General features: G+C 38.9%; 2 protein-coding genes across 2 annotated transcripts in view; one reads left to right on the top strand and one right to left on the bottom strand.

Moving 5' to 3' along the window:
- Positions 1-1,581: 1,581 nt before the first annotated feature.
- Positions 1,582-11,928, bottom strand: LOC145502029 (N-alpha-acetyltransferase daf-31-like). The gene is made up of 9 exons (XM_081481331.1): positions 11,803-11,928; positions 11,536-11,634; positions 9,865-9,923; positions 9,545-9,590; positions 8,470-8,523; positions 6,960-7,021; positions 5,264-5,308; positions 4,325-4,409; positions 1,582-3,645 (listed from the first exon to the last, which is right to left on the bottom strand). Exons 1-9 carry the CDS (start codon positions 11,821-11,823, stop codon positions 3,469-3,471), a joined length of 648 nt encoding a protein of 215 aa, XP_081337457.1. The 5' UTR covers positions 11,824-11,928; the 3' UTR covers positions 1,582-3,468.
- A 64-nt stretch (positions 11,929-11,992) lies between these two features.
- Positions 11,993-26,360, top strand: part of LOC145502028 (histone-lysine N-methyltransferase SUV39H2-like) — an 18,146-nt gene continuing 3,778 nt past the window's right edge. Inside the window, exons 1-3 of the mRNA XM_081481330.1 lie at positions 11,993-13,055; positions 25,032-25,280; positions 26,030-26,360. The exon at positions 26,030-26,360 is cut by the window's right edge and continues 3,778 nt beyond it. Coding sequence (XP_081337456.1) covers positions 12,099-13,055; positions 25,032-25,280; positions 26,030-26,251 — 1,428 coding nt within the window. The 5' untranslated portion in view covers positions 11,993-12,098 and the 3' untranslated portion in view covers positions 26,252-26,360. The remainder of the gene's footprint in view (positions 13,056-25,031; positions 25,281-26,029) is intronic.

The raw sequence follows: 26,360 nt of genomic DNA, 5'->3' as shown, positions 1-26,360 counted from the left end.
GTCTTGTACTCGTAAAACGTTGTTTGGGGCTTTGATTGCAGTACTTCCAACACAGACTTAATGTGATGTAAGAGCTTACATGTAGCTCATTCGACTGCGCCCGATTGTGTTCTTGATCCTAAAAGTTTAACTGTTTGCAATTTGTTTATTCTTTCATTATATCATGATTTATGATGGTTTATTTCGACTATTCGTCGGAGCTGACTACTTGCACAAGATTTCAATTGAATAGCAACGGTCCCGTACGTGCCCTGACAGAATGGTGTAATTTTGTAAGTTTAAACACACGTAGCGGCTTAACGGACCACGTCAGGGTCGAAGCCAGAGAAAAATGATACCCGAGGCAATGTTCGTGGTTAAATTCTCTTCCTCGGTATTTAGGGTGTTTATGATGACTATAAACAACAAAAACGAAAACAATGACTGAGGAAGGTGCCTGGGTTTGCCTGTCACTGGCTATGGCCATGCACGTGGAACTGATTACAGCATTGACCGATTAGATATAGTGCATATGAGCTGGGTTTAAATTCCCGTTAAGAACGAGACCTCAGCTTGTAACGACATCACCTTCTGTCTTACATTCAGAAGTCGAGTCGTTCGACTGCAATTCTTATGAGTGCGTGCGTGTGAAGTACAAGAGAAAAACCGAATGAAAAGGGAGAAAGAGAAGATGTCTCGCATTTCTGTTAGCTTAGTACTCCTACGTTACGAACTTAGCAATGGGAATTTGTTCCTTTTTGGATCAACGTGACACAACAGATGCAGTGATTTCAGCACAGAATCAGCGTGGTATAACAGCTCAGTTGAAACACGTTTCCTTTTAACATTGGCACAGTTCTCATAACGATTGATTCCTATGAGCTAAATTTAACAAATCACATGCGATACTTTCAGTTTCAGTTACAGAAACATGAGTGATCAACGCGGTATGTTTCAGTTAACTGTCGAACACATGATGCCGGGCTGGTTTCTTTGGATTGAACTTCGCAGATCACATGCCTATAGCTGCAGCTCTCGTGTCTAAAACGTGACTCTCGAGCCTTCGCGTCGAAAACTTCGACTCTTGCGCTCACTCACGCCTAAAGCTAGGAACCAATCTCTCTCTCTCGCCTAGATGAAAATTTCGCAGCCTTTAATTAATGACACAATTTCGAAAAAAAGGAAGCTAGACCCAATGTAAGAAACGTTAAGTCCATGCAAATGCAGTAATACTGAATTACAGGCGACATTACTTTGACCAAACACATCCTATTAAACTGTGCCCGGGAAGCATTTCGAACGCAGTCGGGGACCTTCGGACGTCATCGGATAAGGTCGGGTCGTATAAAAGTCTCACGTCTTGGACTCGGAAAAAGTTGATAGGCGCTTTCAGGTTGCAGAACGTTCAACACAGACTTAACATGATATGGGAGCCTGGCTTACATGACGCCGGATTGGGTTCTTGACCCTTCTTCTTTCTCCTCAAAGGCTTGAAAGCTACCGTAAATCCTCGAATTAGCACCCGGGGCGCTTATTTCAAATTTCGGGGGAGACGGTGCGTGGTTTTTCGAGGGGAGCACTTAATCGAGGCGGGGGGGGGGGGGGGAGGGGGCGCTTATTTAATTTTTCTCAAACCGTGGCCTGTGATCATTTTTTTAATACATCATCTGCGCATAAGCAACAACATAAGCTGTTTATTGACATAAAAATCTGATCCTAGAGTTAAAATCGCGGCATCGTTAGTACTTAACGTGTTCAAAGTGTTCACTTAATGTGTTCACAAACTGAAACAATGTACAAACCTAATACTACATGACGAAAACTATACATCCTTTGTTGTCTCATTAATCATCCACAAAATTGGGGGGGGGGGGGAGGGGAAGGCGGACGTTTATTCGAGGGGGGGCGCTTATTTTAAATTTCAGCCGATAGGAGGGGCGCTTATTCGAGGTTTTACGGTATAACTGGAATGTTTCCTTTCCTCGCAGTTTACCTTTGTTCCTTGATATGAAAGGGTGTATGACAAGCTTGTACCCAGGGTCCTCTCTTTCTACTCTGGGAACGAGGCTGGGTTTATGTAAAATACACACGCTTTCTCAAGCTTATTGACGCTTCATACTTACTGCTTCTCAGTTTTATTATTCCCCAAGACTTCATAACTTCACCAAAATCAAAGTTCATTTTGCGTGTTCATGAACTTCCGCTGTGTCTCGTCCATAAAAACGCCCCAAAAAAGAAACAAAAGGAATTTGGCCAACAGCCAGCCATCTTGGACTCCCGCTTGTCCAATACGCCATGTGGCGGTGTTCGATCATTGATGTACAAGGTGCTCCTGTTTGCCGATGAAATCCTAATGTGTGACCATTCAAATGAAAGCTACTGAGCGGTACTTTCGTACATAATTCATGTGGTACTGTTTATTATGCTGTACAAGGTGGTTCTAACTTTTAAGTCTGTGGATGAAACCCTAATGTGTGACCATTCAAATGAAAGCTACTGAGCGGTACTTTCATGTGGTACTGTTCATTATGCTGCACAGGGTGGTTCTTACTTTTAAGTCTGTGTATGAAACCCTAGTGTATCACCATTCAAATGAAAGCTATTGAGCAGTACTTTCATGTGGTACTGTTTATATGCTGTACAAGGTGGTTTTTACTTTTAAGTCTGTGGATGAAGCCCTAGTGTGTGACCATTCAAATGAAAGCTATTGCGCTGTACTTTCATGTGGTACTATTTATATGCTGTACAAGGTGGTTCTAACTCTAAGTCTGTGGATGAAACCCTAGTGTATGACCATTCAAATGAAAGCTATTCTGCAGTACTTTTATGTGGTACATGGTGGTTCCAACTTTGAAGTCTGTAGGCGAAAAGCCTAGTGCGTGACCATTCAAATGAAAGCTATTGAGCAGTTCTTCCATGTGGTACTGTTTATTATGCTGTACAGGTTGGTTCTAACTTTTAAGTCTGTGGATGAAGCCCTAGTGCATGACCATATAAATGAAAGCTATTGAGCAGTACTTTTATGTGGTACTGTTTATTATGATGTACAAAGTGGGTCTAACTTTTAAGTCTGTGGATGAAGCCCTAGTGTGTCACCAAATGAAAGGTATTGAGCAGTTCTTCCATGGGGTACTGTTTATTATGCTTTACAAGACAGTTCCAACTTTCACGTTTGCAGATGAAACCCCGTTAATTTCATTTCTTTTTTATGGTACTGTTAATTTTGCTGAAGTCACAAGATTAGTTTAAACCTGTAGATGAAAACCTGGAGTGTGATCATTCAAATAAAAGCTACATGTACATGTACTGACATGTACTTAAACCTGATACTGTTTATTTATCAATACTCTTCAACTTGAAATTTGGGATTTCGGTTTGAAGCCCGAAAAGAAGTTTTCCTGAAAGAAAAGGATTACGCGAAAGTCTTGCGAAGTCGCTGCAACAGTATTTCGATTCATAAATCAAACCACTAAAGTTCACTTTCCACTGCTAAGATCCTTCATTTGTACTCTCTGTCTTTTCTTCGGATGTGGTTCGTGGGCACCGACTGGTAGGATGGTCTTTAACATGCCGTGAATGGGAGCACTTATGAGAAAATTCACCTTGATCATGACCACTGTCCCTGTCTCTAATCACGTCTAGATCTTTCACAGAGGCAACTTTCTCCTAGAAAGAGAAAACAAAGCAGAGCGTTTGATAGACTCTTGCATCTAGCAATATTACATTTTTTTTTTTTTTTTTAAATTCCTTATACTATGGGGTATAACATTTCTTACGGTCTAATCTGTTCCTGGTTAAGGTTTGAAATATTTCCAACTAGTTGATCTTTATTTTGCTTTGTTTCATATTCATCAACACAATCTGAAACAACAGAAAACATTCAAACTGGTTTGAAAAAGTTGATACGTAATTAAATTCGAGGCTTCGAGGAAAGCAAAACGAAATAAATGACAAGAGGTTTACGAGTTAGAAAAAATTTCTTTTCCTTTAGAATTTTAGCATACTAGAAGCTGGCCTATTCAAAAGACACAAGATGAAAAAGACAAAAGACAAAAGACACAAAATTACAAGATGTAAGTTTATGATCAGGGTTTTTTCAAGCTTGCATTACTCGAAGACACCCCTCTGTCAGCAAATCCAAGAAGGGCAAAGGTCTGACACTGATTGAGATGTCAGACTTATCATGATCCAGATCTAATGCAGGAATTACTATCAGAGATAGCAATTCTGCCAATCAACACAGTTTGTTCACAAGCAGAAAGTTAAGCTGTGTAAACCAGTCTGCATTGACAAACTGAAGGACCCAGTTGGTACTGGGTAAATAACGGAAAAGCAAAAAACCAACCTCCAGTTTAAGACCAGTCAGATCTCTCTTCATGGCATAAGCGTCCTCACCATCAGCATAGTACTTTGGTTCAATTTCAGAAATGCTGTTCATGAAAACAAGAGACATTTGGTTGACACGAAGAAGAGCAGATGCCTCAAAGACCACAGATTAATTAACTTGATTAGGGTTAGGGTTAGGGCCGCAGAGTAGTACTTTCATGTGGTACTGTTTGTTATGCTGTACAAGGTGGTTTTAACTTTTAAGTCTGTGGATGAAACCCTAGTGTGTGACCATTCAAATGAAAGCTACTGAGCAGTACTTCCATGTGGTACTGTTTATTATCCTGTACAAGGTGGTTCTAAGTTTTAAGTCTGTGGATGAAACCCTAGCGTGTGACCATTCAATTGAAAGCTATTGAGCAGTACTTTCATGTGGTGCTGTTTATTATGCTGTACAAGGTGGTTGTAGTTTTGAACCCTGTGGACGAAACCCTGGTTTGTGACCATTTAAATGAATACTGCTTAACGAAGGCTGAAGGCTGTGCATCTTTTCAGATGCAATTAATAAACAAATGAATAATAAAAAGAAATAACAAAAAAGGAAATTTGCAGTGGCACATCCAATGGAGAGATTCTTCCTCTACTGTTTCTGAATCAAAATGACATTATCTTTAAAAGAAGTGCTGGTTTTTGTAAATGGAGGAAAACCTCAGAACCTGGAGAAAAATCTTCTTGGAGCAACCTGACAACGAACAATAAACCCCCTTAAGATGCTGGGTCCAGGATTCGAAGCCAGACCACACTGGCAGGAGGTGAGCCCTCTCACCACTCTGCTCCTCCTGCTTCCCTAGGTTCAACAGACCAATGACTACAGAAGAACAGCTGATTGCAGTCATGTTTAGAAGAATACTCTTAGTTCCTATATACTGCACATGTACATGTATGTGGCTTACTGTACCTGAAACCAAGAGTCTTGTTGTAAAGATGAAGGGCTGCTCTATTGCTGTTGAAGGAAATTACATGTAGCCCTTTTAAAGAAAGTCTCATTTTGCTATGTACATATAGTCAGTTTTAACCCACAGATAGTGCTGGGTTTTTTTTCATCATTCATTGAGCAACACGGAAAACTTCCCAAGGCTAAACTGTTCACGGAACTGGTCAAGATCGTTATCCCTCAGCTCTGCCCAACTGATTTAATAACATTTTGACTCATTAAATTAAATGAATGCTACATGTCTTTTAAAAGGTACATATACATATAACATAAATAACAAACATTTAAGATGATTTCCGCAGAACATTCGAGCAATAATGGCAAAAATAAAGTTATCAAAAAACCTCATAGCATGGTAATGTTTTGAATGAAGGTACGAAGAACTTAACGAGACTTGAGCTCTCAAGCTGACCCCATGAGAAAAAATTGAACTTGAAGTTATCCACATTTCAATAAAAACGGACGTTTCATGATATTTGAAAACACAATAACACACTCATTAAGCATTCGTACTAGGTTTGACATTAAATTTCTCGAGAATGCTTGGGAATTTAATCATGGGGTCACCTGGAGAAATGAATTACAGTGAGATGTTTTAAAAAGTATTGAAAAAGTTATCGTGTTGTGAGTAGATTTTTAGTAAATAATTTCTGCACTCATTGCTCGAACTTTGAGTGGAATCCGTCTTTAAGTGCTACATAACTATGATCAAATTTTTATCCCTTGAATTTTTAGATTTATCACATAGAATTCCACGAAAGATAAGAAACGCTGTTTACCGTTTGTAAATATCTACATTGGTTCCGGAATTATTTAAGTTTGAAAATTGTGTAAAATATGCAAATGAGATGACTGAGATGTCATTCACTCAACCAAATATTACATCAAGTATATCTATAAATACAGCTATCTCAGTCAATTTGCAGCAAAAATCATTGAAACCTGATGGGCTAATACAGTGTAGTCCTACCTGCAACATCCTTACAGCTACAAAAATATTTGTTCCCATGGCAAGCCACTCTTTTCCAGTCCCCTCCAACCTGATTTCAATATTTTAGTGATTTTTAGCTCAAAAAACAAGGCCATGAACTCAACCTAACATATTTATATGCATGCTGGATCATGCAGATGAGGCACCATTGGCAAATATCAATATAGGACACTAACAGAGGACAGAAAAGCCTTTAATATCAGGGAGGTCTGAAACCCAGTAGGTTGCCATGGTAACAAAAACATCAAGTTCATTTTGTAGAGCACCTCTAGTAGAATCTCATCGCAAAGAATCAAACATTTCTGATACAAATTGGCCGAGATTATTATTCTTGTTTGATCAAAATTTGGTTTTAGTTTATGACATCATCACTTGGCTAATTTGCATATTTCAAACAACGAAAAGAGGTATTTGAAAATAGTAAGCAGCATTATTTTTTTCATACAGACTACTTGTCTATGTTTTAAAATGGCTTAGATTGGAAAGATCGATTTTCGTCATAGTAGCACTTTAAAACTACAAAACTGCTAGACTCTGCCAGAACAACAGGAATTGTAGACTGGTCAAGTATCAATGGAGCTGAACTATTAAATATTTAACACTACAAGAAGAAGAGTACTAAATAAAATAATATTAACTGGGGAAATTTAGCAAATAGTAGTTTCTTACCTTTTTCTCACATGAAGCGAAACATACTGTGCGTTAAAACACTCTACCATTGCACGAGATGCCTAACAATTCAAACAGAAACTTCCAATTATTTTAAGTGCAGTTTAAAATGTGGCACCATAGCTGAGATCAACAGGATAAGTCGCCACTGGCTAAGGAATGATTTAGTAGTACCGTAGAATTCCGAACATAACGGCCCCTGTTACTTTCAGAATTAGCAAGCAAAAGGGGCCGATATTTCGGGTACCTGTTACTTACGGGTAGCCGGACGAATAACAAAAGAAATTAAACGTTCCGTTTATAAATGTAAGTGGAGGCATGGTGGCCTCATGGTTGGTGAGCTCGTCCCCGGATTGAGTGGTCCGGGTTTGAGCCCTGGCCGGGGACATTGTGTTGTGTTCTTGGGCAAGACACTTAACTCTCACAGTGCCTCTCTCCAACCAGGAGTATAAATGGGTACCAACGAATTGTTGGGTAAACCTAATAAATTGCAGGAGAGTGACTTGTGATGGACTAGCATCCCATCCTGGGGGAGTAGAAATACTCCCAGCTGCTTCATGCTACAGAACCCGGGATAAGCTCCGGCAGCTATGAGCCAGTCGGCTCCAAGGCTTCACTTTAATAAATGTAAGTTCCAACTACCCAGGTAAACAAAGCAGACTGTCTAAACAAAAAAGGCCCTAAACTGGTTGGTACTGTAGGGCGAATCGAAAGAATAATGGTCTCATTATATTACAATGCAACTGATTACCCTATGCCTCCAATATATCATTGGACTCTGCTGCTAGACAAATATAGTTTATAAATCATGTAGTTTCAAGAAAAATTCAGTCAAGTTCGAAATAAACAGATAAAAGCACAGATAGCTCTTCAAATCAATGTTCAGTCCTGCAGTTAGGCAGAGACTTTCTCTTTTATTGACTTCTTTTGGGGAGCTGTTATTTTCGGGGGGGGGGGGTACTTTCGGAATTCTGTGGTAGTAAAGAAAGAAAACAAAAAGAAGTGGTAAAAAAGAGAAAAAATAAGGACTTCTCAGTTGCAGCAAAGATGAAATAACATTCGGATGATCAATTAATGAGGTGGAATTTTGACCCTCTTTTGATCATTGAGTCACAGGAAGCCATGAAATGGAATTTTGAGGTTATGACATGTACATGTATGGTGAAATGTTTGCAAGACAGACTCAATACAAAGTGTAACTGGGGATCATAGAAGAAATTAAGATGGCAAACCGTCCTTTCCTCACCCTTGTTTCCACCCATTTTCACCCACTTAAATTATTACCCCAGTAATGCAGGATATGCAGAGTAAATAAATCACTAAATTGAAAATAACAGCAAGAGACAAAAACTCAATTTCAAATATCTACATGTAGACCAATTTGTGAACAGAGTTATTGCAACCCATCTTTCTCATTTCCTAAGGTCAAGATATATACAGATTTGTGATAAACTACACGGTTCTATTTGACCTACAGTAGACACAATCATCAATGGTCAGGAATAACTACCTGTTCCATAAGTTTTTGTGCCAGACCCAACCTCCTGTGAGAACGTTTAACGGCCTACAAGGTAAATGAAAATAGTAACAATTTACATTAGCACATTGATACCAGCCTTGCTTGTTGTATCTGCATTTTTCTTTCAATTTCGCTTTAGAACCCAAAATTCAAAATGTACTGTCAATAATAGTGTGTAAAGAAAATTGCATCCAGTGGCCATGGGGATTGTGGATTTTGCAGTCGGGCTCATGTATTGTGTCTTTCACTTGCTGGACAGGTGAGTGAAGTTTCTTGGGAAAATATTTGAGGAAATTATCAAATTACAGATTGAAGAATGTTTGGGGACTGGTGAGTATGACTTTCAGGCTAGTACAATACAGGAAAACTTGCATTTAAAAGGCAAGCCTGCAAAATTGTGGTGTCTTTGCACTCTGAAATTATAGGACTTACCTGTAACACAACTTAAAATTGTACAAATTAGTTTCTGGATTATGTCACCAGAGACACACTTATCACACTATGCACACCATCAATTTAGATGCATACCACAGTCATTCGTGTCACATTTAAGTGGTGCTTTGACAGCAGAATCTATTCTGTGTTTCTATTACTTTACAAAGACCACTTTGTCATGATGGCCACTTTATGCTACTTTCTTTAATAAGAAACTCCTGAGTTTCGTGGCTATCCTATCAAAATTATCCAGCATTCCTTTCCTTAGCAATGGGTACATTGCACACCTACCATGTGGGGCAGCTCCTCAAAGACCCCACTCCCCACTTCAGTGTGAAATAAATGGTTAAATCCAGTTAAAAAGATTTTTTTGTTGAGGAAGAGGTTGGAACAATGGAGGAGGAGGATCAAAACGCCCCAATCACAGCCAACCTTTATGATATAAAGATGGCGCCTCGTAATCAGTCAACCTTTATCGCCTGAAGAAGACTAGCAGTAAGCAGTCGAAATGTCATGTTTCTACATGTACATCTCAAGTGACTACATTTACATTGCAAGACAAACAATACTACAGTTTATTAAAGATTTTTTTTTCTTTCTTTTTTTTTAATGTGACTTAATATTTTCATACCAAGGAGGTGATATGTCCATGAACAGCTTCATCGGGTTCTTCTTCCCTAGAACACAAGGAAAACTAATAATCAGATATGTGTTCATGAAGTAAATTGTGGTTCGGAATTACCTTTAGTACAATTTGGTATTTCCCTTACATGTAGTTTGTTTCATACACAGTACTGTTGTAGTATTACATTATAATACTGTACATGTATATAACCATGGATACACCAGAGAACATCAATTGGAAATCACTGAGTTGTACCAAAGGTAAATTTGAACTAAAAAAATTTTAGAGTAAATAAGAATTCATTATAAATTTAAGGTTTTTCTTACATTTTTGCCAGTACATATCCCACAATCTTTCCTTTCTCATCTTCCGCAACATACGACAACTGGGAAGGGAACAAAAAAAAAATAATAAAAATTTACATGTACTGCCAGGATAAAACCAGTTGATCAAACCAGCTACAGTGGAATCTCGATTTTTTGAACCTCCGGGGGAAATGAAAATTGGGCTGAAAACTTTTGGTAGTTTGAGAAATAGGGGTTAAAATTGAAGCATTTGACTGAGGGGAGAGAAGCAACTTTTGAGTTATCAGAAGGTTTGAAAAATCAAGGGTTCCAGAAATAAGGATCACACAGTCTGTAAGTACAAGATGACAGTCAACACTACTAATAATCAATTTATACTTGACTACTCCTCCTCTACATGAAAATGTTTACGAATGTGCCATACACAGGCCAGACAAATTTACTAAAAAAGGAACCTTTCAATTCGCAAAAACTGTGCAATTGACGTCAAATAATTTCTGTGAGACTAGAAATGAAAAAAGAAAAATCCTGTATAACAATACTGTTTTGCAAAGTGCGAAACATCAGTCTACTGGTAGATACAGGTACATGTAGCTTAACGTTGTTTCCTTTCTATTTTTTAGTGCATCTATATCTGTTTTGTGTCGTGTCTTTGGCCTAAACATATAAAATATCTTTTCTTCTAACAGGCTGCCTAGCATTTTCAACTCTTAGGTTATTTCGGGTAGCCAGCACCGCTATCAGTTTTGTTTTTAAAATATAATGTTGTAATGTTGTAATTTCTAACCCTGAGGCAACTGAAGTTATCATTGCCGTTGTTGTTGTAGTTGTTCGAAGCATGCATGATGCAAGACTTACAAGTACATGTATACGTGGTGCGAGCAGGTACGGCATCAGCTGGACACTGATTTCAACTGGTCATAAAATCAACCACAAGAAAAATATCTGTTCCATTTCATCCTGCTGTGAGAACACTTTTGGGAAAAGTTTTACGTATCCCTATAAGAATGTGTGTGCACATTGAAACTGTAGCTTTCCATTTTTTGATAACTGGTACAGCCATGTAAGGGTATTTCATGTACATGTAGGGTACACCCAAATGTTTGATATGGGTTCTAATCAGTCAGAATACTGAAAAAAGATTGTGCACTCAATGAAAGGGAGTGCTTGGTGCACAATAGACCTTATCATGGTTTCTGAAGCCATCTAGATGGGGGGGGGGGGGGGGGGGCAGCATGCATCACAAATACCAGAGTTTGCATGGAAATCCACTGGCAAATATATCTCTTATCATTCTGAACATTCGACGGAATGAAAGTTATTGGGATTCCCATACAAACACAGTCATTTCTCGTATGTGTTGCCTACTCATCAAGAGGGCTTCCAAAACCATCCTTAGTGCATCTCAGGCATCGATTGTATACCGAATCGAATGCATCCCAGAAGGTACATGTACACAATATATGTAACTGTACAATAACTGCAGGTGAATTAAGATAAGGAATTCTTTTGGGTGTAAAAGAAGGTAGACACCCAAAGAACAAATTTTTCGGTCAGTTTATTTTTGAAACCTTGCAGCTGTAAACAAAGATCTATGCAGCGCTGTCGATGATGTAAGCTTACAGTTTCAAGTTTATCAGATAACTGCTGCAATGCATTAATACAGCGTAGATCAAAGTGTACAAAACTCACCTGGGGCCAGGACAAACCATGGTAGAAATAATATTTCATTTGATAATTTTCAGGCAAGCACAGTAAATTACAGTGCTGCATGTTCATAAGATCCTCTGGCTGAAAAGTCAACGAGAATAATCGAACATTACGTACATGTAAACCAGACCAGTGAGTACATGTAAATATACAATCATATATGCAGATAATTGTTCGAGGACAGTGTCGTAGAGATCGAAAACGCTCACTTGCAATAAACGATTTAGCACAGATGTGCGTAACACTTACCGTTGCACACCTTATGTTCATTTTGACAATTCTAGAAAGTTAGGATGGAAAATTAAAGGTGTCTTTACAAGAGTCTGTCGTTGAAAACGACTCACATGGAAGGAAAGCAAAACGCAAACATTGTTCAGCGGTCTTCAGATGAATGTTACCCACAATCCGTTGTGGTGTGAAAAGCGGAAAACCTGTTCAAGGCGCGAAAAGAAAGCATGTCGGGTCACAATGGTGGACAATGATTACTTCATTTGAAAAGATCGTTTGCAAGTTTAGTATTTGTACACTTGTGAAGAAGTTGTAACATGGATGACAGCCTTATCGCCTCGCTCTTCCTCTTAAATTCTTCAAGTTCAAGCACGGGCTATTGTTCCGCTTTAGACGAAGTGGAAAGGAGAGATTGTAAACTTCCCGAAGTCATTTGTATTGAGGATTCACCGTTAGATGTTTCAAGCACTGTCAATGAACAAACGCCTACTATAACGCCTTGTTCCTCCGTCTTTGAGGATGGAGACGATCAAGAAGACGCATCAAGCGTACAAGAAGTATTTATATCTTCTGTTGTTAACTCTTCGCGCCCTCCAGTCGTACATATTCAAGATGATGAGGTTTCGACAACAAATTCGGCTTCCTGTGAAACTTTAGATGACCTTAATCTACAGGAAACTACTGAGAAGGTTAACACTTGGCAAGGGACAAATGAACAAGAGCCTTCTACTACGTCCAGTACAGAAGTACGTCTAAGAGATTTCACCCTCCCCTGCTTAGAGACAATAGCTTCACTGAAGTCACGCTACGAATCAAAGTACGAGTTGCATTTGAAACTCCGAAAGGTTGCCGGATGCAGGAATAAATCTTTTCGTAGAAAGTTGTATAAATACAAGAAGGACCTACATCAACAGCTTGACGATTGGGAAGCTTATCTGAATGAGCAGAGTGGGAATGAGGCCTACATTGCTGTGGAGAATGTCGTTGATAACGAGGGGCCCCCTCAGGACTTCACGTACGCCACTAAAAATAAGTTACACAAAGACATTCCAAGCCACTTGTTTGATGTTGATTATCTTGTTGGGTGCAACTGTGAGCGGATTTGTACAATGGACACTTGTGATTGTCCGAGGAACAGTGGGGGGGTGTTTGCATATGACAGAAATGGGAGGGTACAAGTTAAACCAGGAACGCCGATATATGAGTGTAACTCACGTTGCCCTTGTGGTCTGTCATGTAGAAACCGTGTGTTACAGCGTGGACGCACAGTAAAGGTGAGTGAGATGCTATTTACCTACAGTGTCAAAGGCAGTACACTACATGTACAGTCAAACCTGTATATAACGGTCACCCTTGGGAAACAGCCAGGTGACCGTCATATATAGGGTGACCGCTGTACACAGGTTTCCATTAAACTCCCGTGGAAGTCAATAAATAGCATTTTTAGGTGCAAATAGTCACTCAATTTACATTTTATTGACAATAACAAGTAACAGTAATGCACCAAACACGATAAAAAAGGCACTTAAAACGTCCGTGGTGTACTTTCAGGGGGGTGTAGTAAAGGTCTACTGAAAGCTAATGAACAACGTTTTTAAGTGGAAAATCACTCAATTTACAGTTAGGGACAACAATTTGAAACAGATTAGTACAGTACAGTGTTATAATCACGGAACTATGACAGAAGTGAAAACAGTGTGGTACGCTTGTGTTGCTACAGTTACAGTAACTATTGTTTGAAAATGAGGGCACTTTAATGTTATCTGCTGCATGCAAATGTCAGACGTAGGCAATGACATGCATTAGTAGTTGTGTTTAGTACTATTATTTGTATTTTTGTGAGACCCCTGCCTTGGTGGATGCTATTAAACGAGCTGATGAATAAAGCTTGTCAATATTCGCCTATTTTAACCCAATTTCATGACCGTTATATGCAAGTAAAAGATAATGAAATGGTGGATTGAGGAAGTCTAAAGGGTGAGCGCTATATGCAGGTCAACTTAAAAGTAAATATAAGGGACGATTTGTGGGAAGTCGCTCAGTGACCATTATACACAGGGTGACCGCTTTATACAGGGCCGTTATATACAGGTTTGACTGTATTTTGCTGTCTCTCGTTTATCTGTGGAAGTTTATCAAAAGTACAGAGCAATTAATAGCAAGTTGAACAGTGCATCTGCCTTGTTTAGTGTATGCTAAACAAGGCAGATGTACTAAAGGGAAACAAGGCTTTTGACAATATTAAGGGTGTATAAAACTTCAAGGTAGCATATACATGTACTTTGGACCCCGGCTGCCAAATAAAGGTTGGCTGCTTAATAGGGGTGGCTTAATAGAGGTTCAACTGTAGTTTGTTTTGTCAGCCATGTTGTTTACTGCACAGTGATTTATCCTCTCTGTGGCCAGTTTAATGAAGTAAATTTAATTTGATTTGGAATGGAAGTATGAGGTTTCATTCAGAGTGGCCTGTGATGTCCAGTCCATCTTAGATAAATACATGGAGTCTGAAATCCTGTTAAATACCAAAATTAATATGCAGCCTCACTCAGGTCCAGTGTAAGTTACCAGGAGCACAGCCACTATACACGCACTTGCGTGGCTTCAGAAATCCAGAAAATACAAACAACATTAGTTCCTAAATACTCAACGCTTTTCTATATGTTTTGATAATGTATGAAACTATATCCTGGAAAATGTGGGAAATGGCATTTCTGAGACACCAAAAATAAAAATGTCCTGGAGAACGTCCTCCTCCTCCCCTCCCCTCCCCTCCCCTCCATGAACCCTCCAGCATCTCACACCTTTAAGTGCATATTAGTTAACAAGTGCACCCCATGCCCCTGGTTGTTAGATAAAACAAGAGACTTCAAGGCTCAACAATTTACACTTCGTACCCAAGAGGATGAACAGATCAGTACAGGGGAAGCTCAAACCTGCTTTTGTGGTCATTGAAAAGCAATTTCAAGACTATAAATAACAAGTGTGCCTGACAGGAAAGTTGTTCCAGGACTCAACTTTCAGGAAAAAACCTTGGCGCCAGCTGGCCCCCAAGTTTTCAGATTTAGTCACCACCACAAGTATTTCAGTGAAAAGTGAGAAAAGTTAGTTGCTATTGGAAAAAATCTGGTCACATTGGCAACCCCAGTAGTCGTAACGTCGAGTGCTCTCATGTTTTATGCTTAGAAGCTATTCATTTGCCAAATTAAACCCATCTCTCAAGCGAACAGAGGATTAGAATGTGGCATCAAACCACAGGTGGATCGGATGAGCAGAGCAAGCAACCCTGCAACTACTGCACCCACAAATCAGCACTTACTTGTAAAGAATGCTAACACTGCCTTGAATTTGAGAAAAACTCTTGAAATGTCAGAAGTTCATCTGTTTCGGTACTAACCCACCCATGAAAAACTTTGAATCCAGTATAAGGCAAAAACCAAAACATATTAATTATGTAGAGTTGTAGAGACTTCAAAACACAACAATGTATACTGTCTTACAAGTGCTTCCTTCATATTATGGAAATAAAACTAGTAGTAATCAAAGATTAGGTGTGCATTTTCCGCCTGTGATAATAGATGCCTGTTGCTGAAATCATTATCTTTATGTGAACGGCTGAAGTTTTACAGACATATTACATATTGACAATGTCCACTATTGTTTTGTGGATTTTGATTTCCTTGCGTTAATGCGATTTGATTTGACCTTTGATGACACGTTGCGTGACGGCTCAAGTTTCGGTAAACTCACAAATTCATGCTAAACATCTCATTTTCACTTTTACTGGTAATGTTTAAGCATAAAGGCTGATTTTTAAAAAGAATACTTGTGTTACATCTAGTGTTCTGAGCTGGAAGCACAAACATCAGCTAACATCTGTAACATTTGCACTCGTGTTTCTGTTTATCTGTGGTTTATCATAAACAAACTCCCGGACAAATTCTGTGGGACTGCCAATAATTATTATTTCCGCTCATGAATAAAAATATGGTAGCATTTACTTTGCTGTTCCTTAGTTCTGGCTTACTCTTATAGGTCTTGGCTTCAGAGTTCTAGTCCATCGTTTCAATTTTGACCTTCGCTGGTTACAACTTGAACTATTTGTGGCCACTGGAAATAATAAAGTCAACAAATGTGATCAAAATATAGCCAGCATCTTGTGAAATATGGCTGTTCCCACGGTTAACATCCAAAAGCCAAGGCTGTTCGTGAACAGAATAAATCATATTGTCCCAGCTATGTATAAACAAAAGCACGTCATCTCGCATCCTGACCAAACAGGTCGTGCTCAGTCCAAAATCAAAACTTCTAGAAACAATCGTCTCGTATACACGTACTTTGCGATGATGTAATTTGTTTTTGCCCGGCCAAAAAATCTCACTCCAGTCTACATTTGGACTGCATTCCTTTTTTTTGTCAAATGCAATCAGAGTGAAAAACCAGTTCAAAGGAAACCCCAAAACGTCGAAAGCCAAGCATGACATAGCAGATGGACAGCAAAACCAGGCCCAAAGCCCCTGAAAAAACCTAGAGGAGCGGCCAATTTGCAGTCTTCATAAAAAATCTCCATCTCTCGCGCCTGCAAAACGAAATTAGGATGCGTTCTCGAGGAACAAGAGAACACAATGAAATTGAAAATAACATTAAGTCTAACTCAATGCAATTCATACTGTATGTCTAGCTAAAAGTTTTGCTGAAGGCTAAATTTTGAATTTAATACCATTGCAGTAAGGGCTTATTGTTGGCTCAAGTTCTTAGAAGACCCTACTATATGTTCATGCAACATGCTAGATGACATGAATGACAAACAAAAATAAACGGTCTGCAATGCATACTTGTGGGCTTCTGGCTAGTGTTATTCCATTGGGTTGATGTACATTGTATTCTAGTCTTAGAGTAGACAACTACTAGAAAGATAAAAGTACAATGATAAATGAGTTTGGTAATACTTTTGCATGACTTGTCGGTTCGTACCAGGAGCATACTTGATCCTGCTGTTTTAACTAGCCAGCACTTCAATATTTTCTCCATGGCAAATATAGTTGTCAAGATGTCACAGTGGAGAAGGTCTACAAGTTCAAATCCTAGTCTTTTCTTTTGTCGTTTTTACTTCTTTTTTTTTTTTTTGTTTCTTAAACATTTACCAAAAGGCAGTGTTTGCCTTCCCAATGCACGCTTGTGTCAAATGAAAGAAAAAACAAATAAAGATATAATGACTGCAACAGAATGATTGAAAAATCAGAAATAAATTACCTGCATATGTGACAGGCAATAAGCACTACAATACATGTATGAGCAAAGTCAATGAGTGTATTACTCCCCCATGAGTTGATCAAAAATTAAAATTTAAGACTTATAAATTCTGAAGTTTCCCCAATAACAAAGATGCAGTCATCTTTTATAGAGGGAAGGAACTCACTTTCCTTAAAAAGCCATCTTTCAAGTAAACAGTTCATTTGGAATTAAAATGGCATTCACCTGCGATTAGATCGAACATACAGGGCAAGTAACTGCAGATACTGCCTCAAATAGGCACTCACACTGATTAAAAAAAGCCTACTTTTGGGCAGAAATACTTCAAGCATGCCCAGTGGAACATGTACAAGTTCCTTCCTCTTCTACTTCTTACAGCTTTGTGGAAGAAAGAAGTCACAATAGAGCTAATGGGCAAATTCCATTCCCAGCACTGTGTCCAAGACCATATGTTAGCACTTTGCCCAGCTGATGACCAAGTCATACTTTTGGTTGAAAAGACATCATGCATCTGTGGCCACACATACGTTTTGTGCTGTGATTTGCAGGCTTTCCGTACTCATTGGTTTAACAATAGCTTTTCTTTGAAACCAGTCACCTTTTATGAGGCAGAAATGTATTTTCTGGGATAATTTGTCCAATTTCTGTGGTTAAAAATTGAATTGCAATAAAATCACTCTCTTTTTATATGGAGGCAATAATCATTGATCACAATCTCCCAAGCAATGGTCAACTGATGAGTCATTCAAATGAAAGAATCAGCCTATGTTTCTTGCTGAAGTTTGGTCATGACTCTCTGTGGGTATTGATTGCTTAAAATTGCATTTATTTACCAGTAATCAGTAGTCAAGTTTTTGGCCTTACAGTGCAGCCCTAAGATAATGCATGAGCAAGAAGCAGTGCGAGAAGTTCTTCCGCCACAAGAAAATGCAAGCAGCCACAAGAAGTAAAAATGTCGTTTTTTGAGGTATACCCGCAAGAACCTTCAAAACACAAGAAGTTGAAAGTGTAATTGCAAGAAGCCATAAGAAGTTGAACATCTAACTGCAAGAAGCTGAAAGAATTTATGAGGAATTTATGAAGGTCAAACTGTCTGTTTGTAGTGCCATGTTGGTAGTCGAAATACTTACTTACTTACTTAATCCTCTTCGTTCCTAAGTGGAACATAGGTCCTCAACTAGCGCGCGCCACCTAACCCTATTTTGTGCAGTGCCTTTTGCCTCATTCCACGTAACATGCTTCGCCGCCAACTCTGCCATTCTCGTGCGTCTCCAGCTGTTTTGGAGTCTCCCTCTCTTTCGCTTCCCCTGTGGGTTCCACTCTAGTGCCCTCTTGACTACGTGTCCATCTGGTTTCCTCAGTGTGTGGCCGATCCAGCCCCAAGCTCTCTGTCTTATCTCTTCCTCTATCGGTCTTGCCCTGTTTGACTCCAAAGGTCCTTGTTGCTGATTTTTCTAGGCCACTAAATTCGCAAGATGTTCCTCAGGCTCTTATTGATAAACACTTGCAACTTCTGCTCCAATCCCTTGGTCAGCCTCCAAGTTTCAGAACCATACAAGAGCACCGCCTTCACATTTGTCCCAAAGACTCTCAGCTTGGTCTTGGTTGTTAGTGCCGTGGATCGCCATATTGGTCTCAGCATCGCAAATGCCTGTCTTGCCTTTCCAATTCGTGCCTGAATGTCCTCGTCAGTGCCTCCCTTCTTGCTTACAATGCTCCCAAGGTGTAGTTGAAATGCCCAACACTTATTCCCAATGTTATCATCCATGTCATCTTTACCTTTCGAACAGCTGAGACCAGATCTGGATTTATGTTTGCTGATACTGTGAAAAATAATCATATCAAACATACTCGCGTATGAACCTGAGCTAACCTCGAGCATGTTCATGTTGCTTACGGAAAAAAGCCCCTCGATCACGTTAAATAATAATAAATAATAATAAATAATATTTAATATTTCTAAGGCGCAAATTAACATGTAAATATGATCAAATGCGCCTAACTTAACTTCATAGTCTGCTAGAAGATTGCGTGACAATCACAAAACATCTCCAAATAATGAAGCTCATGAGGAAACAATCCATGTATGTGCTATAAGGCACAAAGAGGATTGAGTGAGTTGAGCAAGAAGCATACAAAATATACCACTAAGGATTAAGACACCAAATATGCTTTATATCCTTCTTTGTTGCATCTTGTGCCTGGCCAAAGAGTTCCTGTCAAAAAAGTGAATTTCAGAAGGGAAGTATTTGCTAAAATCTCCATAGAAACATAATAACTGGAGGCTGACTAGAAAATCCTTGGTTACTTCAGTCTCCAGACTCATATGGTACACTTTTTTCTTTGTCTTAACATTTCACTGATATAAAAAAAACTGTAAAATTAATGTACGAGTAAATAAAGTTATTGTTGTTGCTAATGCACTTGCAATTGATTTACGACTTTCTCACTCTCATTGCTTTAACTTCTATAGCTTTCATCTTCCACCTCACTAACCAAGTGTCCTACATTCTTTTGACAACTTCAAAAGATTGCATGTATGTTTTCTTTTTTGTGAGTCAGGGCAGCATAAGCCACCATGTTGATGGTTGAAACGACAGTGCAGAGAATTTTATCAGTGTACATTTGCATGCTAAAATGTTTTCTAGTTAATGAAAAAATAAAAACAATAACTAAAGTAATTTTTATACTGTAAGATACGGTAGAAGGATTGTTTTTCAAGAGAGAGTTAGCAGCCCCTGAATGAAACAAAGCTTGTGGAACAATCAAAAGTTATTGTAATCAGGGCAGAATTAAATTGTTGGCATACATGTTAGCAAGATTCGTGCACTTCAAAGTATGTGCATTTTACTGTCTTGGGAAGATGACTCCTTTGACAAATCAGTTGAGCTTGGAATCAGCAAGAAGCAAAAACTTCAAAAACAGAAGTTGTAAGGAAGATGAAAAACTTAACCTGAGATATAAGGAAACTTCAGGCTAAAACAGCGATCTGTTTTAGATTATAGGAACGACAGAGGAACCATGGAGCAGCTTGAATGCTAAGACCGGTTGCTCAGATATGAAGCTTGGCGTTTAAAAACAGGCCTTTCATATACGGTGATGTCTAGTTTCAGTTCTTGATATGAGTTCATTACATTAGTGCGAGAACAAACCTATTATTGATGTGCAGCCATGCTCACAGACTCAACAATAGACTAGCTGGTCAGGTGGAGCTGCTTCACTTTCATGGTGAGAGGTTTCCTTTGTTGCTCTGTCAGACTGCTCTTTGTTCTATTTACTGCCAGTTCTCTTCTTCAAGGTGGCCAGGGTCAACTGAAGCCTCCATCAGTGTGACCTTCAGGTGGTCTTTGAAATGCTTACACTGGCTTGCTTGTGAATACAACTGACAGCCAACAATACAAGATTCTGCAATACAGGTAATAATGGTTGCTTAAGTGCTGATGCAATCGCCTCACTGGAGGATTTGAACTGGGGTATTTTGTCACCCCATGTGATTCCAAGGATCTGCTGGAGGCACTTGATGTTGAAGGCTTCCAGAGTATTCTGCAAAGGAGCAGTAGAGCATACAAGCTTCATAGCTATACAGTGGGGTTGGCTTGAAGATGGTAACTGTTGTCTGCTGCATGCAATTTCAGTTAATTAAGAAGACTGCGAGTAAGTCTCAGCTCTCAAAGGCAGTTGCAGCTTGGTGAGTGTAGTGCTGGGTTCCATCACTAATGTGGCAGGAGGAAAGACAACCCCTAAATGTGCTGTATTGGAGCACTTCCATACACTCTACTTGCACAGTTCAGTGAGACAATACATATAAGGGGTTGCCATTCTCTTGCTGGTAGAGCACTTTATTCCTGTATGTTTTGACCATCAGGCCGAGTGCTTGGTTATGACTCGTAAGAACCATTAGAAAAAGGGTTGCATCATTGTGAAGAAAGGTTAATACATATATATACCTGAAGAGGTACTCTGACATGCTAGAGCTGACTATTGTTGCCCCAGCCAATGACCACACTTAATGGAGCAGACAAGGAACAAAGAAGAGTTGCACTTGATCAGAACTAGCATGAATGGGAAGCTACCCAACTGATTGAAAGAAAAATGTAGGATAACCCAAGGCCAGGGACTATATTTGAGGAGACACCCATTGACCACCCAAAAAGATCAATCTACTGTACATAAAGGGCATGAAGACAGGAGAAATAACCCATAAAACTAATGCTTTCCATCAAGAGAAATGGAGAATTGAAAGAACGATAAAACAATGCCCAAACAAGGACATTAAGGACCAAGCTACTTTATTGCGGCAATTGAAAGTGGAAGAAAAAGTTTTCAAAGCTTGTGAGTTGTATTTCAAGGATCAGGAGTTGTAGCTAAAGGATTTCAGATGGGGAAGGTGTTTTTTGTTGTTGTTGTTGTTTTTTTTTTTTTTAATTGAAGCAAAAGCTTGCCAATACATTACTGCAGGATAATACTACCATGGGAATTCATGATCTGAGGGAAGAACAAGGTAGAGGACTGGAGAAAAAACATTTGTTGAAATCACAGACAGTGAAGATCAAACTTCTGATGCCATAAACCAATACAACAGCTTAGAAAAAGATGCCCGCAATTGAACTAGACCAAAGCCTGCTCCGAGACATCCACATTTGTCCAAAATACAAAAACAAAAACAAAAATGGCAAAACAGAAACAAACAAACAACAATTTTGTGTTGGCTGATCAGTTAATTTGTTGGACTCTTGTTTGAGCTGGACTTAGTGCTTCCTGGGTTATTGTGTTGTGTTGCTCAGTAAGGCACTTTACCCTCACTTTTCCCCTCTCTGACCAGGAGCATAAACAAGATCTGTTGGGCTTACTGACAAACTGCTGTCGGAGAGGGGCAGAGGAGGGGGGATTAACTCTGATAGCATATAAAACTATCCAGGGGTAGGTGAGATACTCGCTGTCACTTAATGACTCACAAAACAGGATGTGCTACCTTTGTGTGAGTGCTGGCTCTACCCTTGATCTTATCGGTGTAACAAGGCACTAGTGAGCTACACTGTAATACTTTGGGCCAGGAAACTGCCCTATCCTGTAGTACAGCCATGTATGTGCTAAGGACAGTTCCGAGGGGACATTTCCCTTAAGTGTATGCCTCCTTTAACAACTAATTATCAATTAAATTATTTATGAGCTCGAGATTTCTATGAAGTGATAGTTGATGAGGCCAAAGGCTGAATCAACTGTCTCCTCATAGAAATTGAGAGTGAATAATCCAATTGCAGAATTCTTACTGAAATAAATGCAAAAAACGGTTTTCAATGATTTCTCTACATATTATTGAACTTCACACTTCAACAAAATTGCATGAACTGAATCATGTCAATGGAAATTTGTAGTTGTTTTTACACACACACCCCTGTTTTCAATGATTTCAAGTTTTTAAAGTCAAGACACCATTAATGTCCTTTTAGTCTTCTCAGAATTTTAATTATTCATTTGCATCTAAACTTTCCTCCAAAACTTCGGGAAAACGTAAAAACATCACCATTTCATTGACGACTAGCAGGCACTACATTCTAGTGGTTGATAGTATATTAGTAGCCAATCAGATTGCAGCATTTGCATTAGTATACTAGTAGAATTCTACTAATTAACAATTAGATTATGAGCTCGAGATTTCCATGAGGTGATAGTTGATGAGGCCGAAGGCGAATCAACTATCACCTCATAGAAAGCGAGAGCAAATAATCTAATTGTTTTAGTAGAATTCTTACTAAAATTTACTTCAAATAATGATTTGCAGTTATTTCTTGACGTATTATTAAACTTTGCCTGAAAAAGATCACTCGGATTGACTTGTCATTAAAATTGAAGTTGTGTGCGTGGGCACATCAGTATTTTCAATAATTTCAACTTTTAAGTTGAAAAGTTAAGAAACCATAAATGTCCTTCGTTTAGACTTCTCAGGAATTTAATTATCCATTTGCATCAAAATTTTCCTCCAAAACTTCGGAAAAACAGAAACGTCATCATTTCCTAGGTGACCTCCAGCCACTGCACACTAATCGCTGATAGTGTTCAATGGCTCAGCCAGTCAGATTACAGCATTTGCATTAGTATACTAGTAGAATTCTACTAATTTAGAATAGTAATGTGAGTCATGAAGACATAGCAGAGGTTCCAGCATGTTCAAGGTGTTTAGTTGGCTGTGCAGCAGTGCTAAAAGTAAAAGCAGCAGTTTAAAAAAATTGCATGTAAGAGAGGGATTTAGGAGAGAGGGCCTGGCTGTCAGATTGACTCTTTGCCATCTTTATGTAGTGGATAGAGCTAATTAGTATCACCCAACTAGTGGACTAATGCAAATCTTGCGTTTTAATTGGCTACGCTACTAGAGGACTATTAGTAATAGTCCTCAAGTAGCAAAATTAGTGCAATCGAGGGTGACGCTGTCTTTCATTTTATTCTCAAATAAATATTTCTTCAACCTGCATTTGCTAACTTTATTATTGCCTTTTCTGTGCGACTAGTTGGGTGATACTAAAACAATTAGACCCTTCGCCCTCAAGGGCTGTGGGTCAATAGCCCATGAGACAAAGCCGAATGGGCTATTGACCCATAGCCCTTGCGGGCTACAGGTCTAATTGTTAATTAGCTACCACACCAATTGCTCAACCAAAACTAAATATATACGTAAAATCCAGCACAAAATAAAATATAAACCTGTTTAATTTTGAAAATCCTTAAAGAGTCCTTAAACAGAGTTAGGGACTTAACTAAAACCAGCTGCAACAGAAGGTCATTCCAGTCTCTGGCAGTTCTTAGAAAGAACAAAAACTCTAAAACTTCTATTGTGCTATTGAAATATCTTGCCTTGGATTTTTGCAGGAGTAAATTTGATTGTCTTGATGTAGTGTCGGCCAAAACAGTACATGTGGATGATCTCTTCTGTTCATTAATTTCATTCTCCATTTGTAACATGTCACATTTTCCTGTGACAAGGTTCTCCAAGCATTCTTTTCATTCTTGGTAAAGGGATTTGGTGAAATGGCATTGCATGAAACAGTTTTAAACTCTCTATTACTTGAAAATTAATCTTTGGTTCCAACTATACTGTCTATATCATTTCCGAGGGTGCACAGTGGCCTAATGGTTAGTTTGCAGTTCAGGTTAGAGCCTTGGTCGTGGTCAACGTGTTGTGTTCATGGGCAAAGCAGTATTTAACTACCTCTCACCACCCAGGTGTTTAAATGGGTACTGGCAAATTCATTGCTAGGGGTGCCCCCTCCCAACCTCCCCCCCCCCTCCCCCACTGATGAGCATTTCATCCAGGGGGAGTAAGATCTAGTTGCTTCATGCTATGTGTGTGGAAAATTTCGTAAGTGTTGGCCTGATAACCAATTGGGCTCAAACACAGACTTAACTGTTATAACATTTCTGATCAGGAGTATTGACAATAACTGTCAAAACTGACTACTCAGAAGGCATACTGAAATTTGGTGTACCAGAATAAGTTTTGGTAAAAAAAAAAAAAGAAAAGAAAAATCACAGCCATGTGTGTACCTCTCCGACCAAACTTTCCCTTTTTTTACACTCCTCATTCTTTGCACTGCTCCACAACTAACTGAACACCTGGAACAAGCTTAGACTTCAAACAGCTGCAGCTCTAGATGAACAAGAGCGCTGACTACAGTAATGTTTTTTTCCTTGATGCAACTGATTTATGACAGTGGAACCCTGCCCTATGGCCACCCTTTAAGTAGTATGACCACTCTATTTTGGTCTGAAGAAAATGCTTAATCAGGTATTTAATTTAAAGAACCCCTTCAATAAGACAAACTTGTTATTACAGCCAGAATTTTGTGGCACGTCAATCCACTGTCTATGAATGCTACTTGCTGGGGCAATATTCTGCACCTCAAATGGCTGAGTGTGGGGATTAAGAAGAGGTTTTACTGTTGAAGAGGTCTCTCTACGGTAGCCTTATTTATACAACTAAAATACAGTGTTCATGTCCTGAACAGGTGGCTATTTTTCGTACTCCAAATGGCTGTGGGTGGGGTGTCAAGACAATGGAGCTCATTGAAAAGAACCAGTTGGTGACTGAATATGTCGGCGAGGCCATCACTCAGGAGGAGGCTGAAGAAAGAGGGAAAATTTATGACAGCTGTGGACAGACATACTTGTTTGATCTGGACTTCAATGAAGGAGAATGTTTATACACTTTAGATGCAAAGAAGTATGGTAACATATCACACTTTATCAATCACTCGGTAAGGGTCTTTTCTTTCAAGTTTTCTAATAAATTATTTCACAGACAAAGGGGCCAGTTTTGTGTCACATGCAGAGGCTAAAGATCTAGATTGCATAAAGCTATGTTATTTCATTAATTGTAATACATCAACAAACTATTTTTTAAGATCCAAGCAACAACAATATGTATGTAGTATGTATGTTTAATTTACAGATCTTCATTTTATAATTCATTTACTCCCTTTCTGTGCATGATTTTTTCCCCTAAATTCAAAGAAGTAATCGAAGAAGTCAAAGTCAAAAAATTAAGTCTGATTGATTGACTAACTGTGCAACTGACTGACAGATAGACAGACAGACAGATAGATGGATGGACAGATGGATGGATGGACAGCCTGACTGATTGATGGATGGACTGATTTTGACTGATATGGTGCATGGTTCAGTGTATAAATGAGCAAAACTCTTAATTTTCACAATGTCTCGCTCCATAATTATACCCACCCCACCTGCAATGATGAACATTAGAACATGCAATTTCTCCTGAGTTTCAACATTGTATTGGGTGCACTGTGGAAGAATGTGTAACAGCAACACATTTTGAAAAGGGTAGCAGTGCTTTTTCAAACTTCATTGGTAGAACACATATAGTTCCTTGTGTTACATTAGTGTCCTAAGAGCTTTTGTCGACCATTGTGGCTTTTAACAATATTGATGAACATTTTGCACCATTTTTGAGAATTGGTAAACTTTTGTTTTCTTTCCTCAGTGCGACCCAAACTTGGATGTTTATGCTGTATGGGTGGACACACTCGACCCCAACTTTCCTCAAATAGCATTCTTCGCAAACCGTAATATCAAACAAGGAGAGGAACTAACATTTGATTATCAGATGACGTCAGATACAGGCAGCAATACTCCATCACCAAGGAAAAGAGAACACATAAAATGCAATTGTGGTGCTGAAAACTGCAGAACATATTTATTTTGACGATTTTATCAAAGTTAACTCTTGAAATTCTCTACATGATATTGCCTCCAAGAGTCCACAGTTTCACAGTTTAAAAAGAATGCAGAACTTCATGTACAGTAACAACACC

Source organism: Orbicella franksi, chromosome 11, assembly GCF_964199315.1.
Source record: "Orbicella franksi chromosome 11, jaOrbFran1.1, whole genome shotgun sequence".
NCBI lineage: Eukaryota > Metazoa > Cnidaria > Anthozoa > Scleractinia > Merulinidae > Orbicella > Orbicella franksi.
This window is presented reverse-complemented; position numbering and strand designations above follow the sequence as displayed.

Coding starts and splice junctions, on each gene's coding strand:
- LOC145502029 (XM_081481331.1), bottom strand. CDS start 11,823: ATGAACATAAGGTGTGCAACG. Junction 8,524..9,544: donor ATGGACATATCACCTCCTTG/GTATGAAAATAT, acceptor TTTACCTTGTAG/GCCGTTAAACGTTCTCACAG. Junction 5,309..6,959: donor TCGCTTCATGTGAGAAAAAG/GTAAGAAACTAC, acceptor TTCCTTCAACAG/CAATAGAGCAGCCCTTCATC.